Genomic DNA, 19,583 nt, shown 5'->3' on the forward strand with positions numbered 1-19,583 from the left:
AAACATTCCCCCCTTCCCTGCCAGGTCCAGTAACACTATCTGCTAAATGGTATCAAAAACCTCTGAAAGGTCAGCATGGATAACTTGATATGAAGCTCATCAGCGAATGCTATTAGCTCTGTTTCTACGCTATTGTCCAGCCAGAAGCCTGACTAGAAGGGGATTTAAGGACTTCAGGATATCAGATTTCGGGTTAGACCCATCATGGCCCTCTCAATGATCTCAACCAGAAAGAAAAGGCTCAGCAGCAGCCCGCAGTGGACAAAGCGATGTTAATTCTTTGGGGCCGGGAGCATTTTTTGTTCTGTTTGTATGGCATCTAGCGCAACGGGGGCCTAGGACATGAATGGGGCTCATAAGCATTACCACAGCACATATAAGTCACAATATTGGTGTCCATTTTTTAAAGTATGTTTGACCACAATTTGTTCGCAACTTCCCTGCAGCTTTCCCTCTCTGAGGGAGGGATTAGATCCAAATCACAATAGCTTACAATCACTTAAATACCTCTTACTAGAATACTGCATAAGACTCATTTGGAGGGTGGGGCTGGGGCAGCACAGCAAATCCTTGTTCTTTGACCCAGTATCCACTTTGACCCTAGCTCCACAGAGGTCATTCTGAATCTGTTGGAACTTCTCTGTGAAGAATTCAAGTTCCTCAGAGCAGAAAGAAGCCACCCAGAAGAGTTCCACTGTTCAGCATGTCCACTGCAGTCATCACAGAGGACAGGAAAGCCCACCTATCTCCCACAACAGCTATAGCAAAGTAACAGTCGTATAGAAAATATTTGGGACCGAGTCACTCCATTACACCATGCTTACGCAGAAATAATTCCACTGAAGTTAAGGGAATTACATCAGTGTAAAACCCATGTAACAGAGTGGAAAATCAGCCCCCTTTATGTCACAGGCAACAAGATCCATCACTGGATTTCCACCAGAAATGCTCTCATTTCCTTCTCTCTCACCCCATCTGTTGGAGGTCATTATTACACTAAGGTCACCTGTCAGGACTGTTCAGAAAGTGGAGACATTTAAGGACCATAGTGTAAATAGTCACAGTGTGACAGTTCTAGTGGTAACCAGGACTGTGAATTACCTTGTTACCCCCTTCCGCTGGCGAGAAGGAATCTTTCTTACGGTAGCTGGCTCTTTGTTGTTACTATTTTGCTAAATATTAAAAATGATGAGAGGCAACAGGAATATCCGGATGCTAGCAGAAACATGGAAATAAATGTGGATTCCTTTCCCATACTCGTGGTGGCATGGAGCAATCAATGCCATGCACGTTACAATAAAGAAGAAACAGGATTCACACGGTTGGAACACAGTCAATTAAGAAAAATACTGATTGCATTCTGGAAATATTCCCATGGTGCCACACTGTATGTGGAGTTGGTGGGTAGGAGGAGTGAAGGTGTGATAATTAAAAGAATTGCTACTTGATAAGTCACAGGAGCTAATGTGTTAGCTTAGCATCCTGGGAAGCTAGAATGTTCCCAGCTGCTGCGAAGACGGAGTATAGTTTGATCCCTGGCACCATTCGTTGGGACAAGATGAATCACAAATGCTCTAATAGTGAGTTTCCATGACACAGTGTGCCAGATGGAGGTGGTTACTTCCCTGATTGATTGCCTTTTGGGCTACAAAGAGGTTTTCCAGCAGGCTAATGCCTTTATGTTGGCACACAACCTTCAGGGATCAGCAGGTCCTTCTTTGGTCAATACCACATTGGAATCCTTGCATAGCAATAGTATGGCTCCCCTAATGGGGAAAGGCATTGAGGAGTAAAGAAGAAAGAAGTGGGAGTGAACGAATACAATATTGTACAAAAATAAACCTCAGATTCCTTGCATCCCTAATAGACGTCGCTGCAAATGAATCTTCAGACACGTGCTGAGTTAACGGGCATGAACAACAACGAAACATCCTTTAGTTAAACCCAATAGTTTACAAAGGCTAATTGAAAACGGAAGGAACGATGGGGGGTAGAGAGAGAGAGAACAGCTCTATTGTCAAGTATCGAATATGAAATCCCTGCAACAGATGAGTTTACATGCAAGCCTGCACCTCATCAGGGCAGAGACACCGTGGAGTTATTTCCCTCAGAACACAACAGCACCAGTCCCTTGCACTGCCCAGCTAGCTTTCTCGACTGTGAGCTTTAGAATATAAACAGCCAATAAGTAAGAGCAATAACTATAGCTTCCTGCTGGGAGCTAACTCTGCCTGTCATGCATTTGCTGGGTCCTAATACAGGACAGTGAATAAAGCTTCATTACAGAACAATGGAGTTAGCTGCCAGAGCCTACAGATTTGAATAAACAACAAATAAGCAACATCTGCTCCAGCATATGTGTATGGTAAAAAAAAAAAAAGTCACAAAATAAAAGAATTTGTAAATGCCAAAAGCAACACTAAACTGCCAGTGCTACTGTAGAGCGAATTTTTAATTGCACATGCATACAGGCAGGCTGTGGGTATTAGTCTCACATATGTCTGGTTGCTGCCAACCTGGGAGTATAGATGAATTTAATTAAATAAGGATTATCCCTGCTCCCCAGTACAATTACTTATTTATAACAATGATAAAATTGCCTAATAAAAAATTGTAATATTTTTTTTAAAACAGAGCTAGAAAACACTGTTTTCCTTGTAAGTCATTCAGGGATGTTTGGGGGGTTGAGTGTCTTTTAAAATTAAGTCTCAGCATTCTGCCAAGAGAGAAAAGAAGAAGAAGAAGAAAAAAGCCTTATCATAAAGCCTGCTGCATTTAAACAGCCAAAATCTACATGATGGAGAAATATAAAGAAGACACACAGGAGACAGGGAATTGGCTTTCATGGGGAGTGTAGAAAATTAAGCAATTGGACTAAAATTGAGGCCAGGCTACAGAGCCAAGGGAAAAGACCATTAGGGCAAGTACTTCAATAAGTCACCCATTTCTAATATGCTCCCTTTATGCAAAATACTCTGTTGCTAGTTAGCCCTACTTCTTCATCACCTAGCACTACTTCCAGAGGTAATGGAGTGGAACAGCTTCCATTCCATCCCTGTTTTCAGAGGCTTGTAACTTATGTTTCTTACAATAGATCCTGCTGGCCAACCGTGAAAGGGGTCCCATTGTGCTAGTTACTGTACAAACACAGTAACAGACAGTCCCTGCCCCCAAAGAGATTACAATCTACATTTAAATTTGGTAACATTCACTTTTGGGGCTGTTTTCCATAATTAGGGTCCTATTCAACAAAGCACTTCAGCATGTGGCTTTAACCATGTGCTTAAGTCTATCCCTGTCCTGGAATGCACTTAAGGACATACTTAACTTTAAATACATGTTTAAGTTCATCAGTATTCAATTTAAGTTAAGCATATGCTTACGTGCTTTGGTGAATTGGGGCCTTAGGGTTAGATCCACAAAGAGGACTTAGACTCAGTGGTGCAACATTCTAGATACCTTGCCCCCAACGGAATCCACAGTTCTGAGTTAGGTACCTAAATACATTAGAGGATCTGGCCCCATATTGTCTTCTTTGAAATTAAGACAAGTATCAATAATACCATAACGACAGAGAAAGATCAGAATTTAAATCACATGCTGAAATAACATTTTGGAACTACACCTTGTGTCACAGACATTAATATAATACTTGCACTATTTATTTATATGATATTGGTTGGCCATTTAATTGGATGACAAAGCACTGCTGTCAGTAGAGGCAAAGTAATCACATTCTACATACTGTACCATGAAATCACAACTAAGCACATGCTTATTTCTGTGTTTTAGACCAGAATGCATGGTGCCTAGTTATTCCTTTACTTACAGTGAGAACAGTATAATTATGCAATCTGGAGCAATTAATACCATTTGTCATTACATGGTACAGTAATTCACTGGAGCTGGACAAATAGTAGGAAACTCTATTTGTGAGCATTTTAGCAAATCCTGAAATGGTTTGACTGCGTTGACTCTCTGTGAATATGAAGTGAGCTGTAGCTCACGAAAGCTCATGCTCAAATAAACTGGTTAGTCTCTAAGGTGCCACAAGTACTCCTTTTCTTTTTACGAATACAGACTAACACGGCTGTTACTCTGAAACCTGTGCAAATGAGGTTTTCTTTGCACAAATGTTGGGGAATGACTGTTCTTTGTGTGAATACCAGTATGAAGATTATTTATGCATTGGTGTGGGAGCTTGTCTCTATTTATAAAGATTCAGTTGTCATTCAGGAAGCAGAAACAAAACAATACCATGTAACTGAGGTGATTAACACACCATGAATAGCAAACAGGGGGACCTTATCCAAAGCCCAGTGACGTCAATGGGGGTATGTCTACACTGCAATAAAAACACCCGTGGCTGGCCTGTGTCAGGTGACTAGGGCTCACAGGCCCTGGCCTGCAGGGTTGTTTAATTAGGGGGTAGATATTTAGGCTCAGGCTGGCCACTGGAGAGTCCCAGAGTCCAGGCTCCATCCCGAACCTGAACGTCTACACTGCAATTTTTTAGTCCCACAAGCTCTGGTCAGGTGACAAGGGCCATTGAAGGTGTTTTATTGCAGTGTCGACATACCCTTGAGAGTCTTTCCATTGATATCAGTGGTCTTTGGATCACGCCCATAGTGAACAGCCAAAGACAGGACCAAAACAAACAATCCATAAGCTGAAATACATAATCGTTCAATAAACTCAGTATGTGGGTGTATCACTAACACACTCATTCAAACAAAAACCTGCTCACAGATCATTTGGAAACAGAAAGAAAGAAAGGCTGTCGGATAAATTATTCACTGCAAATAGTTTGATCAGCTCTAGCATTTACTAAGTGAAGCTTATGCACTTGGGGTGAATTCCTGGCCTCAAGTCAACGGGACTTGTGCTATTGACTACACTGCCACCAAGATGTCACCCTTGAAGATGACAACTCTTGGGTTAATTAATGGGATGTATGGATGATTAGCATCTATGGATATCAGGCCACTTATTTATGTGACTAAATATGGATTTGCATTTAAATAATCAATATCATTCTGTGAGGCCCACCAAGGTGTCTCCCTTTATTCCTTGCTGTCTGTTCCTTGCCACTCTCAAGCGCAATTACATAATGACTCTCCCCTGCTCTGGAGTTTGTCACTGCTGTTTTGAACACAGCTAGAGGGAGGAACTTGAGAATGCTGCTAGACATTCTCCAGCCTGCTTCTCCAGCACTCCCCATCCATCTCTCTAGCAGGAAGAGCTCAGGACTCAAACTCAGGTCCTCCCACAGGATGTCAAGACACACTTCCACTTTACTGTCAGTCCAGTTTGCGCTTTAAGCCTTTAAGCACTTAATGCAGGCCCAGCCTGGCAATGAGTTGTGTATGAACAGACCTCTAGGCATACACACATATAGCGCCTTTGACTTGGTGTGCGTACTTGTAAGCCACATTATTTTATTAATGCTCGTTTGGTTGGCACATTTATAGTTGTACATCCAAACTGCATAGGTGGTAGGAGCAGCTAGAGAATGCACTCTGCAAGAGATGAGAAATTAGAAAAAATACACAGCAAAATTAAGTTTTGTTTTTTTTAAAGCTACATTTTATTTTTTAATACCCACCTGAAGTGCTGCCATGAAGATTTCCCCCTGGAGTTTCATCCTCAAAGCTCTGGATCTGAGACAGAAAAAAAAAACCCACAAAAGCAAAAACAGCTTATTTATTATTACAAGTGTATTTCCCCTTTTAGAATTAAGAATTTCCGACTGAAATATTGTTAAATCTTCTTTCGGTGGCTCTTGTTTTTATTACCGTTTAGTATTTTAAGCCAGGATCTAGTCCTGGTCACCCTCCAACTCCCATATTTAAGTGTCAGTGGACAAAGGCCCCCTACCCCTGTACTATACATTCAAGCTCTTGCCACTGAACTGGCTCAAACAAATGCCCCTCAGAAAATGTGCCTTTATTAGCATAAATCAGACCTATGGGGCCAAATTCTTGCAATGAGGTGTAAAGAAGGGAAGGATTTTGCTCAGAGAATGTATTTAGAGAAGCACCCCAACCTCCTATATAGGAATTGGTGCCTCCATTGTGCTAGATGCTCTTCAAAACTCATGCGGCTAGTTCGGACCTTTTAATCCACTGTGCTGAACCACACTGTCTCAGAGAGGTGCAATAGTGTTTCATGTGTTTCTCTGCAAGCTGGGATGGGGGAGAACAGCACCATGACCCCAACCTTGCAGTCAGGGCTTAGCATTTTTCTTAGCCACTGTAGGTGAATGTAGGCTGGGACAAAACTCTTAGAGCAAAAGAAAAAACTTGAAACAGGACTCAGATGAATGAGCCTCTTCTCCATGGATCCAGAATCCCACCTCCCAAGATGACCCTTGAAAGTGGAAACCTTCCTGAATCTGCTGCCATCTTCTACGGAGGAGGCATGCCACCTCTCTCTTTCTCTCTCAAGTTCCAATTGTCTGTAGCGGATTGCTGGCTGTATCCTCTCCCCATTTCCTTGGTTCTTCAGGGAGACCCTAATTGTTGGCCTCCTTCCCCTATCTTTAGTCTTTGGGTGGCTGGAAAGATAAGCCTGCTCCTCTGTGCATCCTATTAGAATGGCCAGTATGGGGCAGTAGCATTCCTGGACCTCTTTCTGCAGCAATGGGACCAGACACACTCCAGATGATCCCACTGTTGCAACTGCACACTGATCTTATATAAGACTAGGATTGACAAACACTCCAGGTTATGCTGCACCACACTGACCCTGATCCACTTCCCATTGCTCCTAAAATGTACTGACAGCAGAACATCAGGGACTAGAGCCATTCCATGGAATGTGGATCAGAGGACAAGCCATTTCTTTGAATGAGCTTGTTTTCAGGACACAGAGCTTAAGGTACAACTGCTGGAAAGCATATTAGCATTTTATACGATAGTACTTGTTGACACAATCATGGCTTTTTGAGTAACACCTGTGCCAAATTTTTTGACAGTAGTTTATACCTAAATTGAAAACCTTAAACAGTCTATAACACACAGAGAAAGGGGTCTGGCTTCTCTCCCTGGTCCAGGGATATGATGTTTGAAAACATTCTACTTTAGCTCTCATCTTGGAGGAGAGAAGCCAGATCTATACTTGAATATACCATCTGTATATGCACATTGTCATTATACGGTACATAGAAATCTGCCTTACCTCTTCCATTTCAAATGAATCTGGAGGCTTGCCCTTTGTACCAGACACCCTTCTGAGCGTGTGGGTCAAGAGCAAATTGGACTCCTTCCTTGGTCTGTCTTTGACAGCCATCTCCGATGCAGAAGGAATCTGGGGCTGCTTTATAGGTATATATAACAAAACCTGAGATTTCCCTGTTGGAGCCTGTGGCAGCCAGGATAATGTCAGTGCATCATCCTCAGTGAAAGACTGTTCCTCTGTCAGACCCACCAAGGTATTATTTTCAGAAAAGCCAGTCCTGATTGCTATGCGTTGGTCCATCTCAGCATAGATGGGAGACTGTTCTTCTCTATCCTTGAATGACTCTGAATTTCCAGAAGCCTGAGCACTCCTTTGCAGTACTATTGCCTGTCTAGAAGCTTTTCTCAGGAAATGACCTAGCCTTCTCCGCTTCACTCGTGTGGCCTCAGCTTTGTTCTTCTGAATGTCCGTCATGCTCTTTTCTTCCCCATTACTCTCCTCTGATTCCTGTTGCTGGGTGTTAACACCATTCAGCAAAGAGGAGAAGGCACTAGTCACATGATCCAGGACTTCCAGTTGTCGAAAACGCCCTTGAGTTTGATAGAAAGGGATGAAAAGGTCCATTGTTAAAACAGAAAAGAATGATGCAGTCATGACCTAAACTAACGCTATCAGGTTACACACAGTTGTCAAGGCAGTTCAGCCTTTCCCCTCGGCTTTCTTCAGAGAGACTGGGAATTCTTCAAATAACAGGCTGCTTTGGAAAGAAATGCTAGGGCTTCTCCAGATCCCTTTATTACGGATTCTTTTTTATTCATATTTTAAAGGCCAAATTTTGAAGAGTGGTTTCCAAAGTTCTGCAACCAAAATTTGCACGGCATACAGAGAGAGGTGCATGAATATGGCTTTGGGAGCCTAACTTGAGACTCAAAGACTCAGCAAAGAATTTAAACATGTGCTTAAACTGAACTTCAAAGAGCTTGAGCTACACTATGGGCCCTATAATCCATGCTGGCAGTTAACACGGGATTTAAAGGGCCCTTAGTGTAAATGAGAATCACTCCCTGTTTTATTGAATAGGGATGGATTTAGGTGCTTAAAAATAAACATGTGCTTAAGTGCTTTGCTAAATTGGGGCCATGCATGTTACATGTATGTGAATTAAGATGAACTGTATATTTGAAACAATTGACTACCTTCTGGAGCATAATTAATTTTAAAACTTTTCACTGTTAATGAACACATTAAGGGCCTGATCCAGAGTTCACTGAAGTCAACCAGAGTCTTTCCATTGACTTCAAATGGGTTTAGGATCAGGGTTATAATGGCTTGATTGTGCAAGTCTTAAATCGGGTAGTACTTACAGAAGCAGTTTCATTGAGCTCATTGGGTCTTCTTGTGTTAATACTACTCAGCATAAGTAAGGGCTGGAGAATCAAGCCTCAATTTCCCAAATACCATAAGCCAGAACTGATTCCAGTATTAAGACCGAATAGCGATTTGTACTATGAGTCACCCCACTGAGCTCAATTGGTCTACTCAGAGTACGGTGCTATTCACTGTGAATAAAGGTATCAGAATCAGTTCTCAAATACTTACAGTTGGCTATCATCCAAGACTCCTATAAATGTATAAACCCTTTAACTGGTAGGGATTAAGTACTGTAATTTATGTCAATAAATAGTTCACTGAATTAACCAATACAACCCCTAAAGGCTCTGTTCTTGCAAGAAGTGCATTGTCCTCCACAGACAGAGCAGAATGCACACACACAGAAGTTTCATAAGGTTCCCACAGCTTGTTAAGCTTATTAAGTCTCTGAAATTTGCTGGCAAATATTATTCCACAGCATAACAGCTCAAGGGAAATTATTTAATTTTTCATGTGTTTTATTAAAAAAAAAACCAAAAAACCCTAAAGAATTTTGGAGATTTCCATCATTGTAAAATGTTGTCAGGTTATTGATAAAAGGAGCTACAACACATCTGCCTGTATATTGTGTCCCAAACCCTTCCTGAGGCAATGAAAATGTCAAAAGGGCTCCTGATTCCTTGAGAAATTCGCTGAGGGGAATAGATGGCAAAGTTCTAACATTCTTGGCTTCTGTGTCTCCTAGTGAGCAGCCAAATTTATTGCATGTATTCTGCATGCAAACTGTTAAAGCCGCTTCACTGATGATTAGACAACAAGGGGATATTTAACATGGATCTGAGCTGGGTCTGTGCATGAGGGACCAATATCATGACATATAATTCCTGACTGTTACCATTTCTCTCTGAGACTCATGTTTTTCCAAACACTGGGATGGCAAAATCCTCTGAAGTTAAAAATCAGGCAAAGTCTTTTTAAGGACAATGACAAAGCTTTCACTAGCTCTGGTTAAAAACTAGTCATTGGATCTATCAGTATACAGAGTACACAGTGGTATTTTGTGATATAAAGATTTTATTGGCATGAGTTTGGGATGATGGTATGACTCACTCATGGCTTTGCATATCAATGATGCCATCCCATATTCTCCGAATAAAACATATATCCTCAGTATTGTACATTGTTAGGCTGTTAACTGTGTCAGGATGTAAAAATGCCAAAATCTAATCTCTTCTGAATTATTAGTGACAGAATTGTCTAACGTTTCTGATTTAAATCAGAACCACCTTTTATAGTTTGAAATAGATTGCAAAAGCAAAACAACATGTCAAAAACTATCTCAGTTTCTGACAGCTAATGAACGAATCAAATGATGAGGAAAAAGAGAAGCAAGCAATAATTCACTAATGTGAATGTAATCAATGCACAGGGTCAAATCCATCCTTTGTGTAACTACACTGACTTCAACCAAGTCACTGGAGGAACCACATCAGGCTAACATTGCTTCATTGCTTAATCCTCCCCTTGCAGGCAGCCCCATTGATTTCAGTGGGATCTCTTCAAGGAGTAATGTTTAAACATGTGAGTAAGATGAGCAGGTCTGAATTTAGCCCACATTACTTACAAAGCTTTTAGCTCTTTTCCTAAATACTAAGGACCCAACCGTGCCAATCCTTACTCACTCAAGTAATCCTTGCCCATGCATGCAATCCCACTGAAGACAATTAGACTACTCATGTGAATCAGGGCCTATTCACATTATAGCTGTGAGATCCTGATAACAGTACAGTTATCCCCGCAGCCATTTACAACACAGCTGAAATCTGTAGTGTAGATGAGACTAAGTCAGGGGTAGTCATTAGGCAGACTGCGGGCCAAATCTAGATCGCCAGATGCTTTTTGAATGAACCCCGAAATCTTTTTATTTACTACTTACTGTTATTACTTTTTTTATTATTTTCTCTGGAGCCTGGACCTTGACCATCCCTTGACCAAGAAATTGGGACCTTGACAAAAAAATAATGGCCTACCCCTGCTTTAAGGAATAGAGATCAGACACTAGAATTTGCAGTTGTGTTGTAATTGTCTCAGGATAATTATGTTGTAAACAAGCCCACTGACTCATTTATACAGCATGTGTAATTTGGTCAGTGTCTAAGAATTTGTGAGGTCACGTCTTAAATAGCTGAGAAAAAAACACACATTTTAGTTTATCTTTACCTAAATCCTAAGGTAAATTGTCTAGAAGACTACTATAAGGATTTAGAATCTCATAAGAGGCCATCACTGAAATGAATGAGGGGCCTTTTGAGTTTCTAGTGGTGACTGGAAATTTTCCAACAAAATGTTTTTTAAATGGAAAATGCAGTTTCTGCAAAAATATTTCCATTAAAAAAGATTAAGCAAAATTGAAATGTTTATTTACCAGTTTGAAAATCAAAATGAAATATTTAATTTTGGTTCATGTCATCTTGGTTTGTCGAACTGAAATGCTTCATTTCAGATCAGCTCTACAATGATGCATTGCAGTCTCCCCTCTGATTGAACTGCTGTGATGGATCATGGGAGTCATAAGACCACAGTATATCTGAGAGCTGTAGTCTGGCTGGGGACTCCAGCCCATAAAGAAGAATGGGTGCATGAGGCACCCAAACTACAACTCAGATGAAGCAACATGGAAGCTCAGGAGTACACAAATGAGTGCTAAAATGAAAGGAAATTTTTTAGATTTGTGAATGTTGAAATGTTTTCTTTGGATGAAATTAAGGCTGATGATTAATCACAGTTAACTCACGCGATTAACTCAAAAAAATGAATTGCGATTAAAAAAATTAATCGCCATTAATCGCAGTTTTAATTGCACTGTTAAACAATAGAACACCAACTGAAATTTATTAAATATTTTGTATGTTTTTCTACATTTTCATATATATTGTATTCTGTGTTGTAATTGAAATCAAAGTGTATATTATTTTTCAGACAAATATTTGCACTGCAAAAATGATTAACAAAATAAATAGTATTTTTCAGTTCACCTCATACAAGTACTGTAATGTAATCTCTTTGTCGTGAAAATGCAACATACAATTGTAGATTTTTTTGTTACATAACTGCACTCAAAAACAAAACAATGTAAAACTTCAGAGCCTACAAGTCCACTCAGTCCTACTTCTTGTTCAGCCAATCACTAAGACAAACAAGTTTGTTTATATTTACAGGAGATAATGCTGCCCGCTTCTTATTTTCAATGTCACCTGAAAGTGAGAACAGACATTCGCATAGCACTTTTGTAGCTGGCATTGCAAGGTATTTACATGCCAGATATGCTAAACATTTGTATGCCCCTTTATGCTTTGGCCACCATTCCAGAGGACATGTTTCCATGCCGATGATGCTCATTAAAAAAAATAATGCATTAATTAAATTTGTGACTGAACTCCTTGGAGCGAGAATTTGTATGTTCCCTGCTCCGTTTTACTGACATTCTGCAGTATATTTCATGTAAGAGCAGTCTTGGATGATGACCAAGTGCATGTTGTTCATTTTAAGAACACTTTCACTGCAGATTTGACAAAACACAAAGAAGGTACCAATGTGAGATTTCTAAAGATAGCTACAGCACTTGACCCCAGGTTTACGAATCTGAAGTGCCTTCCAAAATCTGAGAGGGACAAGGTGTGGAACTTGCTTTCAGAAGTCTTAGAAGAGCAACACTCTGATGCGGAAACTACAGGACCCGAACCACCAAAAAAGAAAATCAACCTTCCGCTTGTGGCATCTGACTCAGATAATGAAAGTGAACATGCGTCCGTCCGCATCATCAGCATGGACATATGTCCCCTGGAATGGTGGTTGAAGCATGAAGGGATATATGAATCTTTAGCGCTTCTGGCACATAAATATCTTGCGACACCGGCTACAACAGTGCCATGAGAACACCTATTCTCACTTTTAGGTGACACTGTAAACAAGAAGTGGGCAGCATTACCTCCTGCAAATGTAAACAAACTTGTTTGTCTGAGCGATTGGCTGAACAAGAAGTAGGACTGAGTGGACTTGCAGGCTCTAAAATTTTACATTGTTTTATTTTGAATGCAGGTTTTTTTGTATATAATTCTACATTTGTAAGTTCAACTTTCATGATTTGCACTACAGTACTTGTATTAGGTGAATTAAAAATACTATTCTTTTATTTTTTTACAGTTCAAATATTTGTAATCAAAAATAATTATAAAGTGAGCACTGTACACTTTGTATTCTGTGTTGTCATTGAAATCAATATATTTGAAAATGTAGAAAACATCCAAAAATTTTAAAATAAATGGTATTCTATTATTGTTTAATAGTGCGATTAATCACATGATTAATTGTGATCAATTTTTTAAATCACTTGACAGCCCTAGATTAAATATGTTGAAATGAAATGTTTCAACCTTTCTGAATCATAATTTTTTGAACTTTCCATCTCACAAAAAATATTGACATTAACAAATTTTGGTGTATTGTGATTTTCCATGGGGCAGAAATTCTAATATTTGAACAGCTCTAGGAACTTAACACAAAATAGGAACTGATGATGGATCTTCACATACATGCCCTCCTCCTCTTTAAGCAATATTTCCTCTGTTCCAGTGAGTCACACAATAAATATTGCACTCTGGATTTTATAGTCAAAATATTAAACTATCTTTCAGGGATGTTTAGAAGAGCTTCAGAAATGCAGTATTTAACATATACAGAATATGATATAGAATAACTTGGGGAACCTCCATATTGATGATCCATAAGTACAAACTATAAAGTTTCTCAAATCAGACATGCACAGAAAATCAAAAAGGAGGAGGAGGAAGACAGAAGGGGAATGGAGTGAGTAAGAAAGGAGAGAAATTTGACTGACATGTTTTTCTTCTTCTAAAGACTTGTGTTTTCTGGCTATTCATTCCCAGCAAAGTCCTTTCCCATCTGAGGATGATGTGAGCTAGCTAGATTTTCTAAAGAGTTCAGCTCCTATTTAGACACCACAATAAGTAGCTCGATTTTCAAAATAGCTCAGCATTTTGGGTGCTTAGCTCTTATAAAAATCTGGCCATCTGTGTCACAATGGGAGCTGCTGGCTGCTGAGCTCTTCTGAAAAATCAGAGCTGAAACCTTGGCTCCATTGAAGCGAATGGGAGTTTGGCCATTGATTTAGATGGAGCCAGGATTTCACCTCTGGCTTTTATTTAGGTGCCCAAAGGATTGCTGAGCTCTTGAAAATCTGGCTCAGTGACTATATAGAAGAATCAATTACCACCAATCAAACAGAAGCATCAACAAATAATACACCAACTGAGCAGCAAATGCATTTGAAAAGGTCAGATCAGCAATTAAACAGCTCTAGAAACTCAGGAAAATAATAAATCTGACTTTACTGTGGAAGCCAAACCTGCAGTTTATTCTCCCACCACAGCCGCCAACAGGCAAACCCAAACAGAAAAGACTTCACTGGGAAATTAATAGCTGGGAGATTTTAAAAAACCAACAACCCTAGGTTTCAGAGTAGCAGCTGTGTTAGTCTGTATTCGCAAAAAGAAAAGGAGTACTTGCGGCACCTTAGAGACTAACCAATTTATCTGAGCATAATAACAACCCTTGAGAGACCATGTCGCCTAGCCAGACAGACAAATCTCTTCCTCCTCTGTCATCCACTCCTTTTCTCTCTTCCAGGCTAGATCTTAATCTTTTGCTCTGTCATTCTGTCCTTTTTTTCTCTTCTCCTTCACTCTTTTGCTTTTCTTCTCCTCCTTTAATCTGTCCTTCCTCCTGACTCCCTCCTTTCACTCCCATTGATTTTCTTCTTTCCCTCTCCTCTCCTCCATCTGGGGAGTTCTCTCACTCACACATCAATCCCGTTGATGTGTGGGTTTGCTGTAAACATTTATATGGGCACATGGGTCTATGAAACATTTTCTGTAAGAGTGGACATTTCTGTTGCATTTCTCATATGATAATGTTCGGCTTACTTGATGAAGTTTCTGAATAGGAAGGCAGCCAGTACGTATGAGATCTTGCCTTGATGAGCATCTCAGGAGCAAACTGAAGCTCTTGAGGGTCATCTGGCTATCAGATGTGCAGCGGACAAGCATGGAAGCTGTGCAAGAATAAGAACTGCAGACTTGGGAAGTATAGTCCAGATTTTAAAAAAAAAGGAAGGTGTGTCTGAGCAACAGGAGGAGGAAGGGAATGGTGTGATCAGCTGTGTGTGGCATATGTGCTGAACAAAGTTGGTAGAAAAAAGGAGTGCAGTGTGAAAAAAATCTCCCTTTCCTTTGAAAAAATCAAAATCTGTAATTTCAAAATTTGAAAAATGTCAACCAGTTTTAATGCTGAGTCTGAAGAACAGATTCTCACTACTCTACTGGTGGCAGGGTGTAGTACTGGGAGGGTGTTGGAAGAAGATGGATTGCAGCATCTTGACACCACAGAGCATGCATGAGAAAGGGCAGCAAGACAAGAATGAGTAAAGATAAGTGATGTAGTGAAGTGATCTATCTACCTTCGGTATTTATGGGGCACAAAACACCAGTTACTTGGATTATACTAAGAAACATGGATCCAGATTTTGGTAGCTTTACTCATGGTAGACACTTTAACACTTCTTCATATGTAGCTCCATTGGCTTCAGTGGAACTATTAGCTGAGTTAGGTAGTCTTCAGCATAAATATGGGGTAATTTGTATTAGAAATTGGACCATAAAGATTACAAGGTGTGGTGATAATCCTAAAATCCTGGCTATACTAAAGAGTAATCAATTGTAAGGCCAGAAGGGAACATTATGATCATCTAGTCTGAATTCCTGCAAAATGCAAGCCTGCGAATTTCATCAAGTAATTTCTGCATCAAGACCATAACTTCAGTTTGAGCTAGAACATATCTTTTAGAAAGACCCTTCAATCTTCATTTAAAATACCACAAAATACCACATCGGTAGGTAGATTGTTGAAATCTTCTCTTCCACATCATATCTTCCACATATGTACTTTAGACTGTGATCAAGCCACCTCTTAACCTGCTCTTTGATTAGTTACATGGATTGATCTTCTTAAGTTAATCTCCCCACTGTATTTTCCACTGCATGCATCCGATGAAGTGAGCTGTAGCTCACGAAAGCTTATGCTCAAATAAATGTTAGTCTCTAAGGTGTCACAAGTACTCCTTTTCTTTTCACTCTAAACCAGGTTTTCCAATCCTCAAATTATTCTTATTGCTCTTTTCTGAATCCTTTCACATTTTCAATATCCTTGGAAGACAGAACAACACTAGGTGCAAATATGTTAAAACACTGATTGTCCAAACATGTGTCTCCCAGACCTATGCTTAAAAACAAAAAAACCCTCTAACATGGCTGTATCATTGTTCTCCCTTGGTGTAAAGACCTTGTCTGCGAAGTGCACGGTGCATTGCGGTTTCTATATAAGTAATAAATGAAATTTAAAAAATAACAGCCCAGACAGCAAATTTTAACATAGCTGTAGATGATATTACAACTGAGGGCCCGTTTGCCCTATAAAAACAGTTATGTTAGAAGACCTGGTTAGATACAGTTAAAAATCATAATTGTATTTACCATGTCAGGAAGAAGTTATACTGTAAGTTTGCAGAACTGTGTTTATGTTTCCTGAATATGGTCCCAGGTCTCATTCATTTTCCCTCTCAAGGTCCTCTCCCTGCCTCCACAACCCCCACTTTATTTTCTGTTGTTGCATCTCTGACGAAACACTCTCAACTTACCATATAAATTGGGATTCTCGAGGTCCATACGCTGCTTTTGAGCTTCCAGAAAGACTCGGATGTTGATTCCTTTTGCTACGGAAGCATTACTGATGAATCGAGAAGGGATTTTAGTGCAAATGTCAGGTTCTTCTGTCCCAAACCCCAAACCCAGTAGAATCTCAACTGGATCATTTTCCCAGAGCTCCAGCCATTCAGTGATGCTGTGAATAAAACAAAGACAATTCATATCACTGTCCTGACATCACCCTTCTTTTTGTTTAGCTCTTACATGGTTTTGCCTTTGCTCAGAAATTCTGTTTCCTTCCCCCATCTCACTTTCCCAGCACTCCTCCATGAGGTGGCAGTTATATTCTTCCAGTTCAGAGGCCCATGATTTTTTCTCCCGGGAATGCATTAGCCTGGAAAGATAAGGCGGATCTAGAGTACGCAGCAAGAGGAACATTTGTAGAAGTTGATGTTCCTATGGATTGAAATCCTCTTTCTATCCACATCATAGATAAGGCACATGCTACAGCAATTCAGCCTTCCTCACACTGCCTCACAAACATGCCTCAATATTCACCTCTGATGTCAATGGAAAGCTTATCAATGGGCTTTGTATCAGGTACCTACTAATCAGCGGAGGGCCATTTTGTTCTCATTGAAATAAATGAGAGAACTCCCATTAACTTCAATGGGAGCAGGATTGGGTGTCATGTATCTTTATTCTTTACACTCCATTTATTGGGTTTTTAATCCTCATATATTTGTCAGTCTCTAAACAGGACTAATCTCTACCGCTTTGGATTGAAAATATCTGGAAACTACTAACCTTTTCGGTGGACTAGCAAGAGAATGGGACGAGTTGAAACTGTTCCATCTTGACATAACAGGAGTTTCTGAAAACTGATGCAGAGATCTACAGGAGTTGGAAAAAGTAACAATGAAGTCTTGGGGTCCTTTGGGATGTCATTATGATTTTTTTTCCAGAGTAAACATTTGCATTTTGTCTTGGTTTATAATGATACACAATATCAAGGCCTTAGAAGAAGAGCATGTATGATACTGTGGCAATACATTTATTCTCAAGAACAGTATGTTACAGTAGGTGTTAGAATGTAGGTGTTAGGTACCAGTAAATGCTAATTATAAAGGTGGCAGAATGTCTCGCTTTTGACAGATGGTGAATCTTTGGGGAACCTTTAGGGAGCACAGTTTCTCTAGCCACCTACTTCTAAAGGATATAATTGCTGTTAACAAAGTTTCAGATAGAATAGGCTCACTAAGTAGCAACAGCAGGAACTACATTTCAGATTACATCTCAGTTCTTTGTATAGTTAGGGTTTCTGACTGTATTTGTAATGAATAATCTGGATCATAATGCCTGTTTTTAAGGAGCCAATCACTGTGGAATGAACATTCTGTAATCTGGTAGTCTTTTTCTAAGGTACAAATTTAATGCTTCTGTAATAGATGGACTTCACTTTACTCACATATACCTAAGGTGATTAGGGTCATTAATGTAGTTATGGATGAAAAGTTGGTCCATTCTCTATCCTTCTAAGCTGCCTCACAAGATACAGCTCAAACAAGATTTAAATTTTGCTCAGGTCTTGTACTAAGGTACTAATGTTAAAAAAAACTAAAACAACTATCTACAGAAAAAACTTTGTGGTGTCTTTGAAAATATTAAATATAAAGTTCCTTCCTTTATAACTAATATAGCCACGCATTGTCTGAAACCTACCTCATATAGCTTTGCACAGTCATTTGCACCATTTCTGAGTTAGCCAAGGAAACTGCAAATAAGAAAATACATTTATATTTGTACTCCTAATGCCTCTCAGGACAGAAATGTTGTCAAACTAGAACAGACGTAAGATTTATTTTATTGCATGACCATGTTATTTTAGCAAAAGCAGCAAATATCACTTTCCAGCGTAGACAAGCTCTTAACATCAGATCGAATGCCCAGTGAAGTCAATGGAAGTCTTTCCATTGACTCCACTAGGTTTTGGATCAAATCTTTAATGTGTTTGGGAAGGAGTTAAAACAGTCACAGAGCATGTGAAACAGTTTTTGTGAGAGAAATAGTCTGGCTAGGAACTGGAAGTATAGAACACTGGTTACTGGAGTTCTAGGGTGCTTATTACAATTAGGAGTAATAAGCTACACTTTGTTTATACCATCTAATAAACTTGCTCACTACTGTAAATAAGTGAGATTAGGATACAGTGTGCTGTGGCAGTATAATTCATTGCTTCCTCGCAGCAATGAAATAACACACTCATGGATTCGAAATCTTCCTTGCTGCTTGGAAGTTGGGGCAGAATATTTTCCTGTGGTTAACAATAGATGCTGTTCTGTGGCACATGCCAATATCTTTTTACCTCTTTTCTTGAGATTTAAATATTTGCTTTCTATTAACAAAGCTTTGTCTACAAAGAAAGGGAAAAGCATCGTCTCTTGTTCTCTACTGGATTACTTTCCTGCTCATAAATCCTAACACAAATTCTTGTGGTTTACTCGCTGCAAGGATAACCATCAAAACTAGGAACAAAAAAGGATGTCGGCATTCTGTAATTGCTATGGCAACATAAACCAGAACCTCTAATAGCAAACGCTGTGCTCAACTTGCACACGAATCTGCTACTTGTCTCAGGACACAACGTGTCCTCTTTTCCTGTACACAGCATTGGATCACCTTGCAATATTAAATTTATTTATCCTCACAGCACCCCTGTGAGCTAAGGAACTATTATCTCCATTTTACAGATGGGGCATTGAGGCACAGAGAGACTAAGTGACCTGCCCAGGGTCATCCAGGAAGCCTGTGGCAGAGAAGGGAGTTGAGCCACAGCCCAGGCAAGCACCCTATCGCCCTAGCCCTGGAGATGCGCTATAAAAATGCTGGGTGCCTGTCAAAGGCAAAAGAAAAAAATGGTGGGAAGTTTAATTAGAGTTCTTCCATGATAGGGCTCGCCAAGCCTTGCCTTCCAAAAGAACTTGATGCCCTGCCAACAGAAATTTTACCTTATAGTAAACTCCTCAACAGCGTGTGCTACTGGGATCGAAACGAACACATGCACCACCCCTGTAAAAGTACAGACGGCACTGTGGAAGTTGCTACTGCATAGTCATTTGAAATGATCGTAGCTTTCGGGTGTTTTGAGTAGCCATGGAACATAACTAGTCTCTCAGCAACAGGCTGAGACACAACATAGAACCATTTATCTTTGCATCTGAGGGTACCTGCTGAGTAGACTTTCATCCACACGTG

At 39.9% G+C, this 19,583-nt stretch overlaps 1 protein-coding gene across 6 annotated transcripts in view; it reads right to left on the reverse strand.

The window, feature by feature from the left end:
* The window catches only part of ITPRID1 (ITPR interacting domain containing 1), a 60,339-nt gene that overhangs the window by 28,873 nt on the left and 11,883 nt on the right, over positions 1 to 19,583 (reverse strand). For all 6 annotated transcript variants that reach the window (XM_074945391.1, XM_074945389.1, XM_074945388.1 and 3 more), the window contains 5 exons: positions 18,051 to 18,102; positions 17,136 to 17,222; positions 16,322 to 16,524; positions 7,180 to 7,769; positions 5,606 to 5,660 (listed from right to left, as the gene is read on the reverse strand). In XM_074945391.1, the coding sequence (XP_074801492.1) occupies positions 5,606 to 5,660; positions 7,180 to 7,769; positions 16,322 to 16,524; positions 17,136 to 17,222; positions 18,051 to 18,102 (987 nt within the window). The remainder of the gene's footprint in view (positions 1 to 5,605; positions 5,661 to 7,179; positions 7,770 to 16,321; positions 16,525 to 17,135; positions 17,223 to 18,050; positions 18,103 to 19,583) is intronic.

This window comes from Natator depressus, chromosome 2, assembly GCF_965152275.1.
Source record: "Natator depressus isolate rNatDep1 chromosome 2, rNatDep2.hap1, whole genome shotgun sequence".
NCBI classification, from domain to species: domain Eukaryota; kingdom Metazoa; phylum Chordata; order Testudines; family Cheloniidae; genus Natator; species Natator depressus.